A 14,075-nucleotide genomic window follows, 5' to 3' on the forward strand; every position below is an offset into this window, starting at 1 on the left:
GTGCTGAGACACTCATCCTTTTTACCAGAGACCTCGCGCTTCGCTCTTGCCCGCAACCTTAAATCACTATGGACCACGCGTGATGTACTTGGTGTATCAAACAACGCCGGACTGGCATGGCCTCCGTGCTCAGACTGGTTTCCAGGGTCGGTCTGCAACAAACAAATCAAAAAACAAATAGCCATGATTAGCAACATAGTTAACATCAAACTCATAATAATTTTGAACATTGTGATGGCTTTTGAAACTCTTCTTTCATCACCAGTGTCTAATTGTTGTGATGGCATGGTGGTATATGAATGTTATGGTGTAGTAAAAAGTTCAAAGCCCTTTGTCAGAGCCTCTCTCTTGTTTTAGGTGTTCAGTGTGGTACCGCTCCTTTTCGTTGGCGCGGCGATCTCCTCCTTGGCTGCTCTTCTTTCTTTGACCTTCCGGGTAGACTACCGGTCGGTTCGTTGCACAGGTGTGAGGGATTATTGTGCCGCTCAATTTCACCTGCGTCGAGTTGAGATTGATCCTTCCCCACCAAGCCCTCGTGCGCAGCTGCGCACTGCGTCCAGTGATACCAGGTGTCGCCTTTCCCCTTCAGTTGGACCGCTGTCGCCGTCCGAGCCGATACCTCATATGGACCAGTCCAGCGGGGCTCCTTCCACTTTCGTTTGATGACTCTCAGCCACACTGTTTTCGCGTCCGGGACCTCTCCTTCTCCTGTGGGCCCTTTACAAGCCGCCTGTTTCGTGAAACTGGACACTAGCGCCTTTAGCTCGTTCCAGTAGTCTGCGTGGGACCGGTTCCCCTTTTTGTCCCGTTCACCCGAGCCCACCGTCCAAGGTGCCGGAAACTGTCTCCCGGTTTGCAGCTCGTATGGTGTAAAACCTGTGGATTGATTAACAGAACATCTTATGGTCATCAACGCAACCGGCAGGGCTGCGACCCAATTTAGCCCTGTTTGCGCGCAGATTTTTGCCAATTTGTTTTTCAAATTTAGGTTCATTCTTTCTACTTTCCCCTGAGACTGAGGATGATAGACCGTTCCAAATTTATGCTGGACGCCCAACATTTTTTCTACTTTTTCCAAATCTTGATTTTTAAAATGGGTTCCATTATCTGATCTAATTCTTTTCGGGAACCCATGACGGGGAATGTAATGATTGATTAAACACTTAATGACAGTCTTAGCATCCTCCTTTTTTGTAGCCCAGGCCTCTGGCCAGCCGGTCAAAGCGTCAACACACACTAGCAAATATCTTACACCGCCCGGCCCGGAATCAATCATATCAGTGAAATCAATAACAATCTCCTCTCCCGGCCTCTCAGGGGGCCGAAACTTACCCACTTCCGGTTTTACTGCTGGCTTAGGATTGTGTGCCCCACAAATTAAGCACATCCTGGCCTTCTCCCTTATCATTCCTCGCAGCTCAGGATGCCACCAATGACACAAATTTCTTTCCATCTGGGCTCTCCCCACGTGGGCAAGTCCGTGGGCTTCATCCACCTTCTGTTCTGCCATTTTGGCTGTCAGCACGGGGCGCCCGTCTGGCCCCCTCCACAAATGTCCATCCTGCCAGGCTCCTTTGTTTTTCCACACCCCCTTTTCCTCTGGGGATGCCTCCTCCTGGGCCCGTTTAACTTCCTCAATCAGGTCAACAGATCTCTCCTCTTCTGGGGTTACCTGTATCATTTGTCTCTGTCCTTTGTAGCCTGCGGCCTCCTTTGCGGCTTCGTCTGCTCTCTGGTTTCCTTTTTCCACCATGCTGGTTCCTTGGGAGTGAGCTTTGCATTTTATAATGCTCACCTCCTCTGGGTCAGCCAAGGCCTTTTCCAGTTCCTCCATTTCATGTTTGTGGGAAATAGGTGCATTGGTTGCTGTTCTGAATCCTGCTCTTTTCCACTGAGGCAGCTCCACATGCGCTGCTCCAAACGCATATGCCGAATCGGTGTAGATGTTCACTCTCCTGTTCTTGGCTAGTCTCAAAGCTCGAGCTAAGGCTATCACTTCAGCTCTCTGGGCCGACTGCTTTCCCTCAATCCTTCCTGACTCTCTGACTTGATAATCTCCTTCTACTCTGCAGACCACCGCATACCCTGCTTTCAGTCCTCCTTCGTCTCGGTGGCAACATCCATCGGTGAACCAGTCCTCAGCTCCCGGTATGGGTTCGGCCTTCAGGTCCTCTCTAATCTTTTCCTCGATCTGTGCTCTTTTGGCGCAGTCATGTGGTTCCCCTACACCCATTAAATCTGCCATGTTAATTCCTTCATGTGTGAATGTCAAATTTGGGGCCTCTAAGACTTTGCTCAGTCTCTGTTGTGCCCGTGGTGACATACAAAATGCTTGTGAATTTACGTATGCCACTATGCTATGTGTAGTGAGTATTTTTAGTGGGTGTTCTCTCACTACATATGCTGTTTTTTGGATAATTCTAGCGACCCCTGCTGCATGTTGTGTACATGTAGGATGCTTTGCTTCTGTTGGATGTAGTTTTACACTAACATACATGAGCACTTCTCTACCCCCCCCTTTTTTCTGAAACAACACTCCATTTACAATTGAGTTTGTTTCAGAAACATCTAAATAGAATGGCTCGTCATAATTGGGTGTGGCTAAATCTGAGGCCCTTGACAAATCCTGTTTTACCCTAATAAATGCGGCTTCAGCTTCAGGCGTCCAAGGCAACTCAGCCTTAAAGTTTCGAACACCAACTTGCTTCATTAGGCCCCTTAAAGGGGCAGTTTTGCCTGCATAATCCGGAATGAACTGCCTGCTGTAACCTGTTAAACCAAGAAAAGAAAGCATTTCTCTCACAGTTCGCGGTTTTGGGTGTGTCAAAAATTGGTCTCTGTGTGTGTTCATCAAACCCACTGATTTGTGTGCGATTACCCGGCCCAAAAAGGTCACTTCAGGGCGAACTAACTGCAGCTTGTCTTTACTTACTTTAAAGCCACATTCCGCCAACTTATTCAACACAACGAACGATGCCGCTGTACAATCCGCTGCTGACGGGGCTGCAATGAGAAGATCATCAACATATTGTATTAATGTACAATCATTAGGCAAATTACATGACGACAGGGCTTCTTTAAGCACCTGATTGAAAATGCCTGGAGAAAGTGCAAAGCCTTGTGGCAAACGTGTGTATCTGAGTTGTTGGCCTCTGTATGTGAATGAAAAAATGTCTCTGAGTGACTCATGCAGAGGAAGACAAAAGAATGCATTTGCCAGGTCAATGCACGTGAACCACTTTTGGTCACGTGTGATAGCTGATAAAGCTGTGTACGGATTTGGTACCGGTGCAGTAGTAGAGAGCAATATTTCATTAATGGCTCTCAAATCATGTGCCATACGGTATTTTCCTGTTCCATGTTTCTCCACTGGTAGAATTGGTGTGTTCCACAGTGAGTGAGAGGGCTCTAACACCCCGACCCTTAGCAGGCCTTCTATTGTTTCTGTAATTCCTGCCTCTGCTTCAGGCTTGTGTTTATACTGTGGTCTATTGATTGGTGTGTGTGACTTGAGCTGGAACAAGACAGGAGGACACTTAGCTAGGCCAACATCCGTGGGCCCTTTTGACCATAGACTGTCAGGCAGATTCGACAGTCCAGCAACTGCGTGAGGATGATCTACACACTCCTCACCATGTGTTTTTGAAATTTCTTTATGTTCCAAGATCACTGTATCCTCACAGGCACAAGTAATGCGATAGGTTTTACAATTTGGAGCATAAGATAAGTTAGGAATTTGGGTTCTTTGCCACCCTGTGTCGTCCAGTGCTCGCCTGACCATTGGACCTAGATCACCTGCACCATGACCTTGGTGGACCGCCAATGTAATGTGAGGGGTTGAAATTTCTTCCACATTGTACCAAGGCAGTTGTTCATCAGTTAATTTCACAGCCGCGGCTACACCTTCTAGTCCGATGTAGATGTCATGTGTTTGCACATTCCACGTCTGACCTTCAAGATCAGATTGAAATAATTCACGATAGGTGTCGTCATTCTCTTTATCATAAAACAGGGTAACGTGGTAAGGGTCGCGCGGAGGGGAGTAAACTGCCAAGCTCATTATCCAGGGTCTCCACAGCTGAAATTGCCTCAGAACATCCTCTTTCACTAGTCTCCCCCAGTAGATATTGACTTTTGCTCTTTCACAGTCTTGAAGCAGGTATTGAGTCTTTGAACTTGTTCCCAGGCACGGAAAATGCTGGCCCCCTGGCAGAGTCACAGATAATCCATCTGCTGAACATGTGATTGTGGCGCCCAACTTCACGAGCAGGTCCCTGCCCATAAGATTTACTGGCGCTTGCGATGACACCACATAGTTGTGTTTCAAAGTCTGCTTGCCCAGCTTTGTCAAAGCTGGGTCAGTCACTGGCAGAGTTGTCGGGATCCCGGAAAAACCCACCACGTTCACTGTGTGGCAGGACAACGTTGCACTGTCTGGTGCTGCTCTCAAGGTTGAATATGTTGCTCCAGTGTCTACTAAGAAGGGCAATTCTGTCCCTTCTACAGTCATCAACAGCATGGGATCTGCCACCACCATACTGTTTGGTCCTTCCGGGTCCCTTCAGTACTGGTCCTCCCTCCAGTCAGCCACTGGATACTGCGCGGCTGGTGCTGCACTCGGGTTTGGGGCCTGATATGCTCCCCTAGAGCCATCTCTTGCTCTCGGAGCTCCACGTGCCTGGGATTGGTAGCCTCTTCTTTGATTGTTCTGACGACGTTCTGGGCAATTTCTGCTCCAATGACCCTCTGCTCCACACCTCCAACAGACATTCCAAGGCACACTGCTGAGATTCCCCGTGTCACGAGCTCTTTGTACTCCCCCCGCTGAGCCACCACGCCCTCTGTACGATCCACCGGTTCCCCAATTCCCTGTGGGTTGGTTCTGCCTTGGTGCATTGGCGGGCCATCCGTCATTAGTGCAGGGACCCGGGCCACTATCTGGCCATTCAGGCCCAGGACCAGGCTGGGTCGCAACTATCATAATTTTTTCTGTTTTTTCTTTTTCCTCTTTTTTCTTTTCGCTGGCTTTGTTTCTGGCCTCCACCAACTGTAGTTTGAGTAGAGACGCTTGTGCCTCCTCCAACTCTTTTTTCTGCTTGTTCGCCCTGTCCTGCTCCAGCTGCAAACGATGTGAGACGTGTCTTTCCCACTGCACCGAATCTGCTACGGCAAAATCTGGGTTTTTCTGTAGATCTTCTGTGACCTGGTTTGGCAGCCCTGCCAGCACCGCTGAGCGAAACCATGCCCGATGTTCACCTTCTCTACCCGGATGGGTACCTGTTTCTAACAACCACTGATCTCTGGCTTTTTCTAAAAACTCTCTAGGTGTGTTTTGGGGGTCCCAAATTATTTTAGGTATGGCTCCTGTATTAGGGGTTGGGTACTTTTCACGGACTGCGTCAGACAAAGCACATTGCACTTCATGGTAAGGCAAATCATTTGCATGGCGAGTTGTGCGAGCTATAGCCTCTACATCTGCTAGCCCACCACCGAGCATACACCGCGCAGAAATGGCGCGAAAATCGCCAATCGCAAGCTCCTCTCCTTCTGTTAGTCTGCCTAATTCACGCAACCACCTTGCTCCTCCCCCAGTTATAGGTGGAAGCTGTTTAACCAATGCCTCCAAATCTCTTACTTTGTATGCGCGGTACACTGGTTCATTTTTTGCACCAGCCACTAAAGGCAAATTATAATGAGTACCCGCAGCTTTTTCTGCTTTGGTCACAGTTTTACACTGTCCCAATTTTCCCTTGCCTTTTGAACTCTTAAAAATAGGCCTCCTCTGTCCCTGCTCTTTTTTCACCTGTCTTGACCTAAGATTCCTGGCTATACTTGGTTCTGACGCGACTCCTCCTCTGTCGTTATCTTCATCATCTTCTTCCTCCTCTGTGGTAGATGAATCATTGTCACTCTCCTCTTCTGCCATGCTTTTGGTCATTTTGTCCTTTACGGTCTTCAGTGTATTTAATACTTCCAATAGCCCTTGCGGGGCTTCAAGCATTCGTCCGAATACTTCTCCTGCCCATGTGTCTGACTTGGCTATTGCTTTGGAGTGTTTTGACCTGGTTTGGGCCTGCTCTTCTCTTGCTGGTGTTGGCAGTCCGATGAAAGCCGGTTGTGCCATCCTTTCCACCGGTGAAATCATTTCCTCGTTTGTTGGGGTCCAATCCGCTTCTCCAGTCTGGTCTGGCAGGCTTTCTCTTGATGCTTCGGCTTTTGGCCTGTCTCCTCCCTCATGTGAACAAGAAGGCAAAGGCGAGCCTTCCTCTGCGGCTGATGTTATCTCTTTCCCTTCCCCATTCAGGGACTGACATTTAACTGTCATAGGCCCTTCATTATGAAACACCCGTGGTGCTCTGGTGTATTCAACATCAGCTACTCCTCCCACAACCACTGCCGTCTGTCCATCGGGGCCTTGAACTTGTCCTCCTCTGAGGGTCATTACAGGCATGACATATTGTCGTCCTACGGCATTAGATGTTAATGTGGCCCAAGGAAGAATCTCTGCTGTGTGATACTTGTTAGCATCTCCTGGTTTTGGAATCCAGTTCTTCATTTGGTTTTCCAGCTTCTTATTTTGGTCTTTCAGTTGTTTCAAAGCCTCCATTATGCTTTCCATATCTTCTGTTTCAGCTGTGTCATCCTCCTCCATCCAGGAAGATGCTCCATTCCACAAGAACATCCACTTGCAACACTTTGCATGAGTTTGCTGTAGTTTCTTGATTTGTTGTTTAATCTTCCAGTTGATTGAACGTTTCTCTGCCTCGGCTTGCAGTTGTTCCAATTGCTGCTCACATCTCTCTCCTTCTATTTTGAGCACAAGACTTAGGGCTATTTTGTCATCCAGCCCTCTCTGTTGGGAAGCAATAAGCTTGTTTAGCTCAGCTTCCATTGCTTTGCCTTCCTTCTCAGCTAACTTTGTTGATCCAGGGGAAGCTAAGCGAATAGCTTTTTTTAATTGTTGCTGCTGCTCCTTTAGAGGCTTATAGCCTCTGTGCCCAGTAGGTGTCGTGTTCGGGCCGTCAGCCATTATCCTAGAACACAAGCTTACCTCCCTTTTTTGTGACGTTTTACGGCTCCTCCTTCTGGATCACTCCGCAATGTCTGCCTGTTAGCTTTCAGAAATACTTTCGCTCCTCCCAGGGTCACTGTCTCCTTGTGATCTGCTTGGTAAGACACACAGCCAACGCAGTGTGTCAAGACTTAACCAAGCCTCTTTCAATATTCACTTTTAATAATTACTTTTCACTCTGTAACATAAATGTTATAAACTCATACACACTGCATGTTAACTTTGGGGCACAAAACAATAACACAGCTCAAATGCATTCACACAGCCTTAAATTTTTCACAGAAAATTGCTCCAAAGCAATATCATGTTTGCTCACAAACTAACAAATTCACTGTGTTGTTTACCGAGCGAGGGAGCAATGGACCAATTAATTCCAAACTCTTCAATAATTAGCTGTATAGCTCGCTCTACTTCAATGCCAAACCATAGTACTGTGATTAGCTTTATTCAAATCAAACCTATGTTTCAAAGCCTTTCAAACGCACACCCACACACACAATTTCAACCACGCACTCTCAAGCACACATTTGTCTCCTTTAAATCTACTAATCGCTTGGAGACATCTCCACAGATAATTATATTATTTCCCAAGCAAGCATATCAAAATCAAAACCGTCTAATACCGACTCTACCATAGTCTGAGCAAAGTGGGCGGCCTCTGTGGGCTCCCAATTTGGATCATTTTCATGCTCAGTCTTGTCCTTTAAGCCTTGAAATAAAAATAGGCAACGTTGTATATAGGCTTTTAGCTCATGCAGCTCAATCACGGACCACACTGTCATCTCATAAGGTGAAACACCTTCCTCAGTCACTATGTGACATTTACAGGTCACCTCCAATTGACCGTCTTCCTCTGCTATTTGTATGTTACAGGTTGCAAAATAAAGCACAGACATGTTTGCTTATTCTATTTAAACAACGATTTAACAGTATTAAATGGGACTGTTTAGTGCATGGGACACAATATAATCATTTATTGTTGAAGGGACAAATGTCAAAGGGGTTCTAACAGGTCCACTTTATTGCGTGCTCATAAATTATTGTTATCTGGGTCACTCACCCAATGTGCTTTATTGTTTGAGATTATTAATTATGTCACGCTTATTAGTGGCTCATATTTATTTAAGGCCTATGTTTGAACTTGACAACAAAGGCAGAGCATCATTTCATCCTTTCAGGGTGAAACACTCCACTTTCTCTGTGTCATGGCAGCTCAGAAAACTTCATGAACTTTACTTATTTAAAGATATGGCTTAAAATCAGTTGTGTTATCAGTATAAAATGTTTAAGATTTAATTAACTTATTTTCAATTGGCTTACAGCAGCTTACTCTGATCTAAGAACACTCTCTTATGCTCCTCAAAACTGAAGTTACTCAGTCTTAAATGCTTTTTACATTACATAAATCAACTGTGATTAACAAATAACCTTCTAGTGATTCCCACTTGGTTTAAAACATTCAAAAGTCTTCTAGGGACCTATTCTGATCATAACCTATGTGTTTGTAAGCTTGTTTGCATTTAACCCTCTGCACTCAAGGCATTTACTACACTTTATCAATCCGGACAGTCACGCCGAATGAAGCTTCTGACCTTCAAAGGCCGAGTGCCAACTCATTATAAGCACATTTGCAAGGTGTGTCTGAAAATTATTTAAACCACTCTTTTTAAATCAAAAACTATTTACTTTGCTATAACATCAAAACCAGCAGCATATTTACAAACTTTCAGCAATAAAAAGCCTTCTGCTTCTAAGGCTCACACACACTCTGGGCAGGAAGTGAAAAGCTCCGTTCTCCTCCCAGCCACACGCTCATTTGCATGTTCACACCGTCTAAAAATAGCTCTCAGCGCTGCAGCTGCGCTCTCATCACACACAGGGTCACACAAAGCTCAGACAAAACTCTATTTTATATCACAAAGACGTCTTATATTTACAATCACTGACAGGCCTGACAGATTCAGCACCTAACAAATTTCGACAAATTTAAATTAACGGGTCCAACCGAAGAAAGTTTCACTTTTTTGTAATCAATCAAACAGTATCTGTTACTTCTGGGAACAGTTTCTGACCTAACTTCTAAATCCCTAACTCAATTTAACTTTGTCCAAACAAGCACATGACACCGTTTTAAACGATGAGGAGTCTCGGTAACTCCTAGCTTATTTCGGGATGCCCTGTACCCCACAGTTAAACCAAAACTGAACTACCCCTGTTCGCCGACAGGTCAAGACCGCGCGTCCACGGCCAGGAGGGGGCGTAACCCCCGGGCTATGTGCTTCTTAGCAGACTTCTGGGCTGCCGTCCTATAATAATTTTAACCTAACCGATTTTGTAAAATTTTACCATAACGGGTCCTACCGAAGAAAGATAACTTTTTTACGACCAATTAAACAGTCTCTGTTACTTCTGGGAACAGTTTCTGTCCTAATTTGTAAAACTATTAACCAGTCTCTGTTACTTCTGGGAACAGTTTCTGTCCTAATTTCCCTACCAAACTACCTGAGCCTTCAGCTCAATATCCAGGGACTCAAACCCAACATTCTCTGTTACTTCTGGGAACAGTTTCATATTTCTTCAACTTCATTAAATACTCTTAAACAACTTTAACTGCATAACACACGGTGATTCTCATCAAAATCAAAACAGACACCCACCAGCAACGTCAGTGAGCAGGCTTTTAATTTAATGCAGCCCAATTTGGCACAATTTGGGAATCAACTCAACAGGCAGTGCCTTACCTTTTAGATGCACCCGGGAAGCTCACTCACATCAGATCCCTGGTCCGTGCCTGTCCGCTCGACAACCTCAGACCGTCCACACCTCGCACGTCCACCCCAATACCACAGGACGAGCCCCCAAAATGTTATGGTTCAAAAATATTGGAGATGGACACCAGAGGAAAAACCCACAATAACAACACTGGTCCGGTCGGGTTGAGTCAAACGATGATTTAATGATCACACACGTGGGAGATGGACACTGTATGCAGACAGTCTCAGATCTCATCTCAAAAAACACATCTCCATAGTTTTATGAAATCAGGGTATTAGAACGCCCCCTCATGCGTAGTGACAGGTGTAATACAATCAATGTTGACAATTTTATTTAACACAAAGAATAACATTGTCTCCTTCCCGAGGGCAGACGCTAACTGCCCCCCTTCTCCTGGAACCGTCTGTACCCTGCTGAGACACAACATGGCAACTACAAGGACTCTTTCATTTATTAAGACCATCAGTGTGTATTGCTCTAAATCAAGTATATAATATTAAATGAATATTGCTGGATCAGCTACTTCTACTTAAAACATATTAAAACATGACTAAGCACAAAATCACCAAGAATGACATCTTATAAGTGCTGTGTAAGCGCGTGCGGCCTTCCAAGCTCAAAGCCTTTGCCCTCCATAGATCAGCCAGACTCGCACTGGCTGTAGCTTTTAACCTTTAATTACCTTGAGCACAACTCTAGAATGAGCAACAAACTGCAATGTGTATGGAATGATCATGATTACATCTGCAATGGAAAATCATGTTATTATTCTGGTACCTGTAAGAAAGATCAAATTAAAGTTATCACCATCACTGTAATGCAAAGAATAATGTAAGATCAAAAACTTCAATTTATGCTTAATGCAAAGCTGGTTATATACTTCTAAGGAACTAATAATGGCATATTAAAATATTAAATGATAATGAGAAAAACATCCCCTCCTTATTCTACACAGCCTACATTTGTACAAAATGCCAAATGACATACACATAAGAATCACCATCCTGATATCAATACTTTTGCCCATACGAAAAATGTCGTGAACACACTAATATTTCTCCAGTGTTGTAACATCACATGTCGTTAGCGTAGTCTGTCTGTGTCTGCCCTCTGCAAACAAACATGTTAGAGTTGGTTGTGATATACAGTCTGCATAAGTGTGGTCAATCTAATAAACATTTGTAAGGAGATGGCAGTTACTGTGAATGTACAGCAGTTACACAGTGATTAGTAATAAACAGCCAGACAATGACTCTGACAATCTCATTCAATCTTGCAGATTGCACCTTCTGTGGAAAGTGGTACCACACGGTGTGTGTGGACTTCCCTTGTGCAGAAGGCGACTACAAATGTTGTGGGTGCTAAATAAACAGAAAAAACTGATCCCTGTTGTCTTTGCTTACTGATTGTTTTTAGTGTTGACAATCCACATTGCTGGCATTGCATCTTTCAACATGTTTGTGGGTAGATTTGGATGTACCAGGGGTAAGTGCAGCCACTCAGCCTCTACTCAATGTGATCATAGCAGCAGGTGCAGATGTGTCACAAGTTAATCTAGTAGTGGGCTATGGTCATGTGTAAGTGGTGGGAACAGTCATATCCACTCACTCTCACTGGCTGTTTATTACTAATCACTGTGTAACTGCTGTGAATTCACAGTAACTGCCGTCTCCTTACAAATCTTCATTAGATTAACCACACTTATACAGACTGTATATAACTCCAGCCATGTTGATGAATTGCCTATATTGGCTGGAAATATTCATTTTCAGGGAAAAGACACAGACAGACTATGCTAGCGACATGTGATGTTACAACACTAATGAAATATTGATGTGTCATATTTGTCCAAGGCGTATTTCATTGTTATGGAAAAAGAGAATATCAAAATCATGATGACCAATTGGAGTGGTGATTTCTATGACTTTGTGTATATAATTTGGAATTTTGTACAAATGTAGGCCAATAAGGAATATATGATATCATTTCATTCTTTTCAAAGGTTTATTTGCATGACGCACAAACAGAGACAATTGAAAGGTACAAATGTGCATGACACGAATTCAAACGTGGTGCAGATGTGTGTCACAGGTTGATCTGGCTGTAGGCTGTGGCACTTGGCCAGAGGTGGCGCTGGTTGACTCGAGTCCATGTTAGTGCACAAAGTAAACAGCACGCTGTAGTTGTGAAGCAAAAACGCTGAATTCGGAGAAATAAACCGTGCGAGGGGAACGATAACGACGACAAGAGTCTCCCGATCGTTTATTCTTTGTGTCCTGTGAACAACAACGGCGTGGTGTTACTTGTTTGCTGTTTTCGCGATCGCGTCGCGCATGAGGATATCACCAGGTGAACTCGCCACATTTTTAAGCATTTTGTTGTTCAACAGCATCAAGACTGACGGAGTGTGTTTGAGATAACCTCACACGTGTCACAGGTGACACATTTGGCGTTTTTTTGCTGGTTTGTCGGTAGCAGCTCCTGAAACGCAAGACTGACACACATCTGTTCGACCAACGCCAGTTGATCTAAACGCCAGTAGATCTGGAACACCGGACCAGTTTCTCTGACTATGATACTGTAAAGCTGACAACATGATGCATTTACTGTGGTGAGTGTGCAAAGACCATGGCAGGTGTTGTGCCAAGGTAGGGATCCCCAACAGGATCTGTTTCCCTGCGTCAGGAACATCGGCTGGGCAGGGAAAGCGGACCCAACGCACTCCGCCTCCATCACGACCAACTAGACGTGGAAGGAGTGATGTTTTAGTGACAACATGAAAGATGAGTGTGACCGTTCAGTTTGTGGGTTACAACAGAAAATTATACATTTATTGTTCTCGTGTGTTATCGGACGGGATCATTTTAACAAACCGAGGACATTTTCCTGATAATTATCTGTATCCTCCTGTAACTTTACTGTTTAAAGAGCTAAAACCTCCAACATTTCAGGATCAATAAGTCCTTATAAGACGTGTTTGTGAGCTAAAAATCAAGAATGTGGGATACTGTTTGTCTGTGTCAGCCAAACAACTTCACATCTTTGTAACGACTGTTAAAAAGATGTTCATCCTGTTGATCCTGTTCATCTGGACGCTGCACTGTACAGCAGACACGACGTTGTTCAGTTTGTGTTTCAGATGAACCAGTTTGTGTCTGAGTGTGTTGCTGGGTCTCCACCAGTTACTCTGACAACTGAAGGTTCAAGATTTTTATTTTGACATTTGCACACAGGACCAACAGTCCATGCACAGTGGAATACTTGTGCAGAGCTTTCCAAGTCAAATCACACTTTAACAATATAAAGACAGAAAAAGCAGGAGGATAGAAATGAAGTCCGGAGTAGGGTAGTCGTACTATTTTCTATATACAAAGAAAAAGAAGAAAATGTACAGAGAGTGTGTAGTTCTCTACCTCTTATCGCACTCACAGTGTTGCACATTTGTTCCACAGATCTGTTTCACAAGTCTGTTGTGAGTGTATTGCCCGATGGTCAGTGAACCGATGATACATTCAAAGTGAGGTTAAGTAGTGCTGTGTTATTTTAAGTGTTCAGTGTGTTTTTGTTTGCCGTCAGTCTGACAGTTGTGGGGAAGAAGCTGTTGAAGAATCGTGTTCTGTGTGTGATGCTGCTGTCCGCTCTGTTGTGTCTGAGATTGTATGTGCAGCTTTGTATGTGCAGGTCCATGGATGCAAGTGTTGTTCCCATAATCCTCTCTGCAGACTTTCTGACTCTGCAGAGCCTTCCTCTCTGTCTGTGTAGTGTTTCCATACCAGACAGTGATGCCTGCGGTGAGGATGCTGTCTATCAGTCCTCTGCAGGCCTGGGTGAGAGGGTGGTGGTTCATGCCAGCTTTCCTGAGCAGCCGAATGAAATAAAGCCTTTGCTGGGCTTTTTTCACAGTTGCTGTAGTGTTGAGAGTCCAGCTCAGGTCTGATGTAACCTGCAGTCCCAGGAATCTGTGGCTGTTTGCCCTCTCCACCTCCGTCCCTTTGACGATAAGAGGCTGCAGGGGAGGGAGTTCTTCCAAAAGTGCAGTATTCATTCCTTGGTCCGTGTTGAGGATGAGGTGAAGAAGCTTCTGTGATGAAAAGAAACTTAAAGAAGTCCAGACGCTTTTCTCTCCAAGCTCCTCAGACTACTGACGCTTGTTTCTCTCTTTGTAAAATGAAATTTAAAGTGAATTTTGAATCAAATGTTTCTCTTCTTTCTCCCTCAGAGTGCAGAC

The 14,075-nt window shown here is 44.7% G+C and overlaps 1 protein-coding gene across 1 annotated transcript; it reads right to left on the reverse strand.

The window, feature by feature from the left end:
* Positions 1–361: 361 nt before the first annotated feature.
* LOC146634866 (uncharacterized) lies at positions 362–1,510 on the reverse strand. Its single transcript, XM_085343438.1, has 2 exons — positions 1,333–1,510; positions 362–876 (listed from the first exon to the last, which is right to left on the reverse strand). The coding sequence occupies exons 1-2, from the start codon at positions 1,508–1,510 to the stop codon at positions 362–364; spliced, it is 693 nt and encodes a 230-aa protein (XP_085199564.1).
* Between the last annotated feature and the right edge of the window lie 12,565 nt (positions 1,511–14,075).

Source organism: Diplotaxodon limnothrissa, linkage group LG3 (genome assembly GCF_057381915.1).
Source record: "Diplotaxodon limnothrissa isolate DT_005_m linkage group LG3, D_limnothrissa_male_GT1.1, whole genome shotgun sequence".
Taxonomy (NCBI): Eukaryota; Metazoa; Chordata; class Actinopteri; order Cichliformes; family Cichlidae; genus Diplotaxodon; species Diplotaxodon limnothrissa.

Coding starts and splice junctions, on each gene's coding strand:
- LOC146634866 (XM_085343438.1), bottom strand. CDS start 1,510: ATGGCAGAACAGAAGGTGGATGAAGCCCACGGACTTGCCCACGTGGGG. Junction 877..1,332: donor AGCAGTAAAACCGGAAGTGG/GTAAGTTTCGGC, acceptor ATCAATCCACAG/GTTTTACACCATACGAGCTG.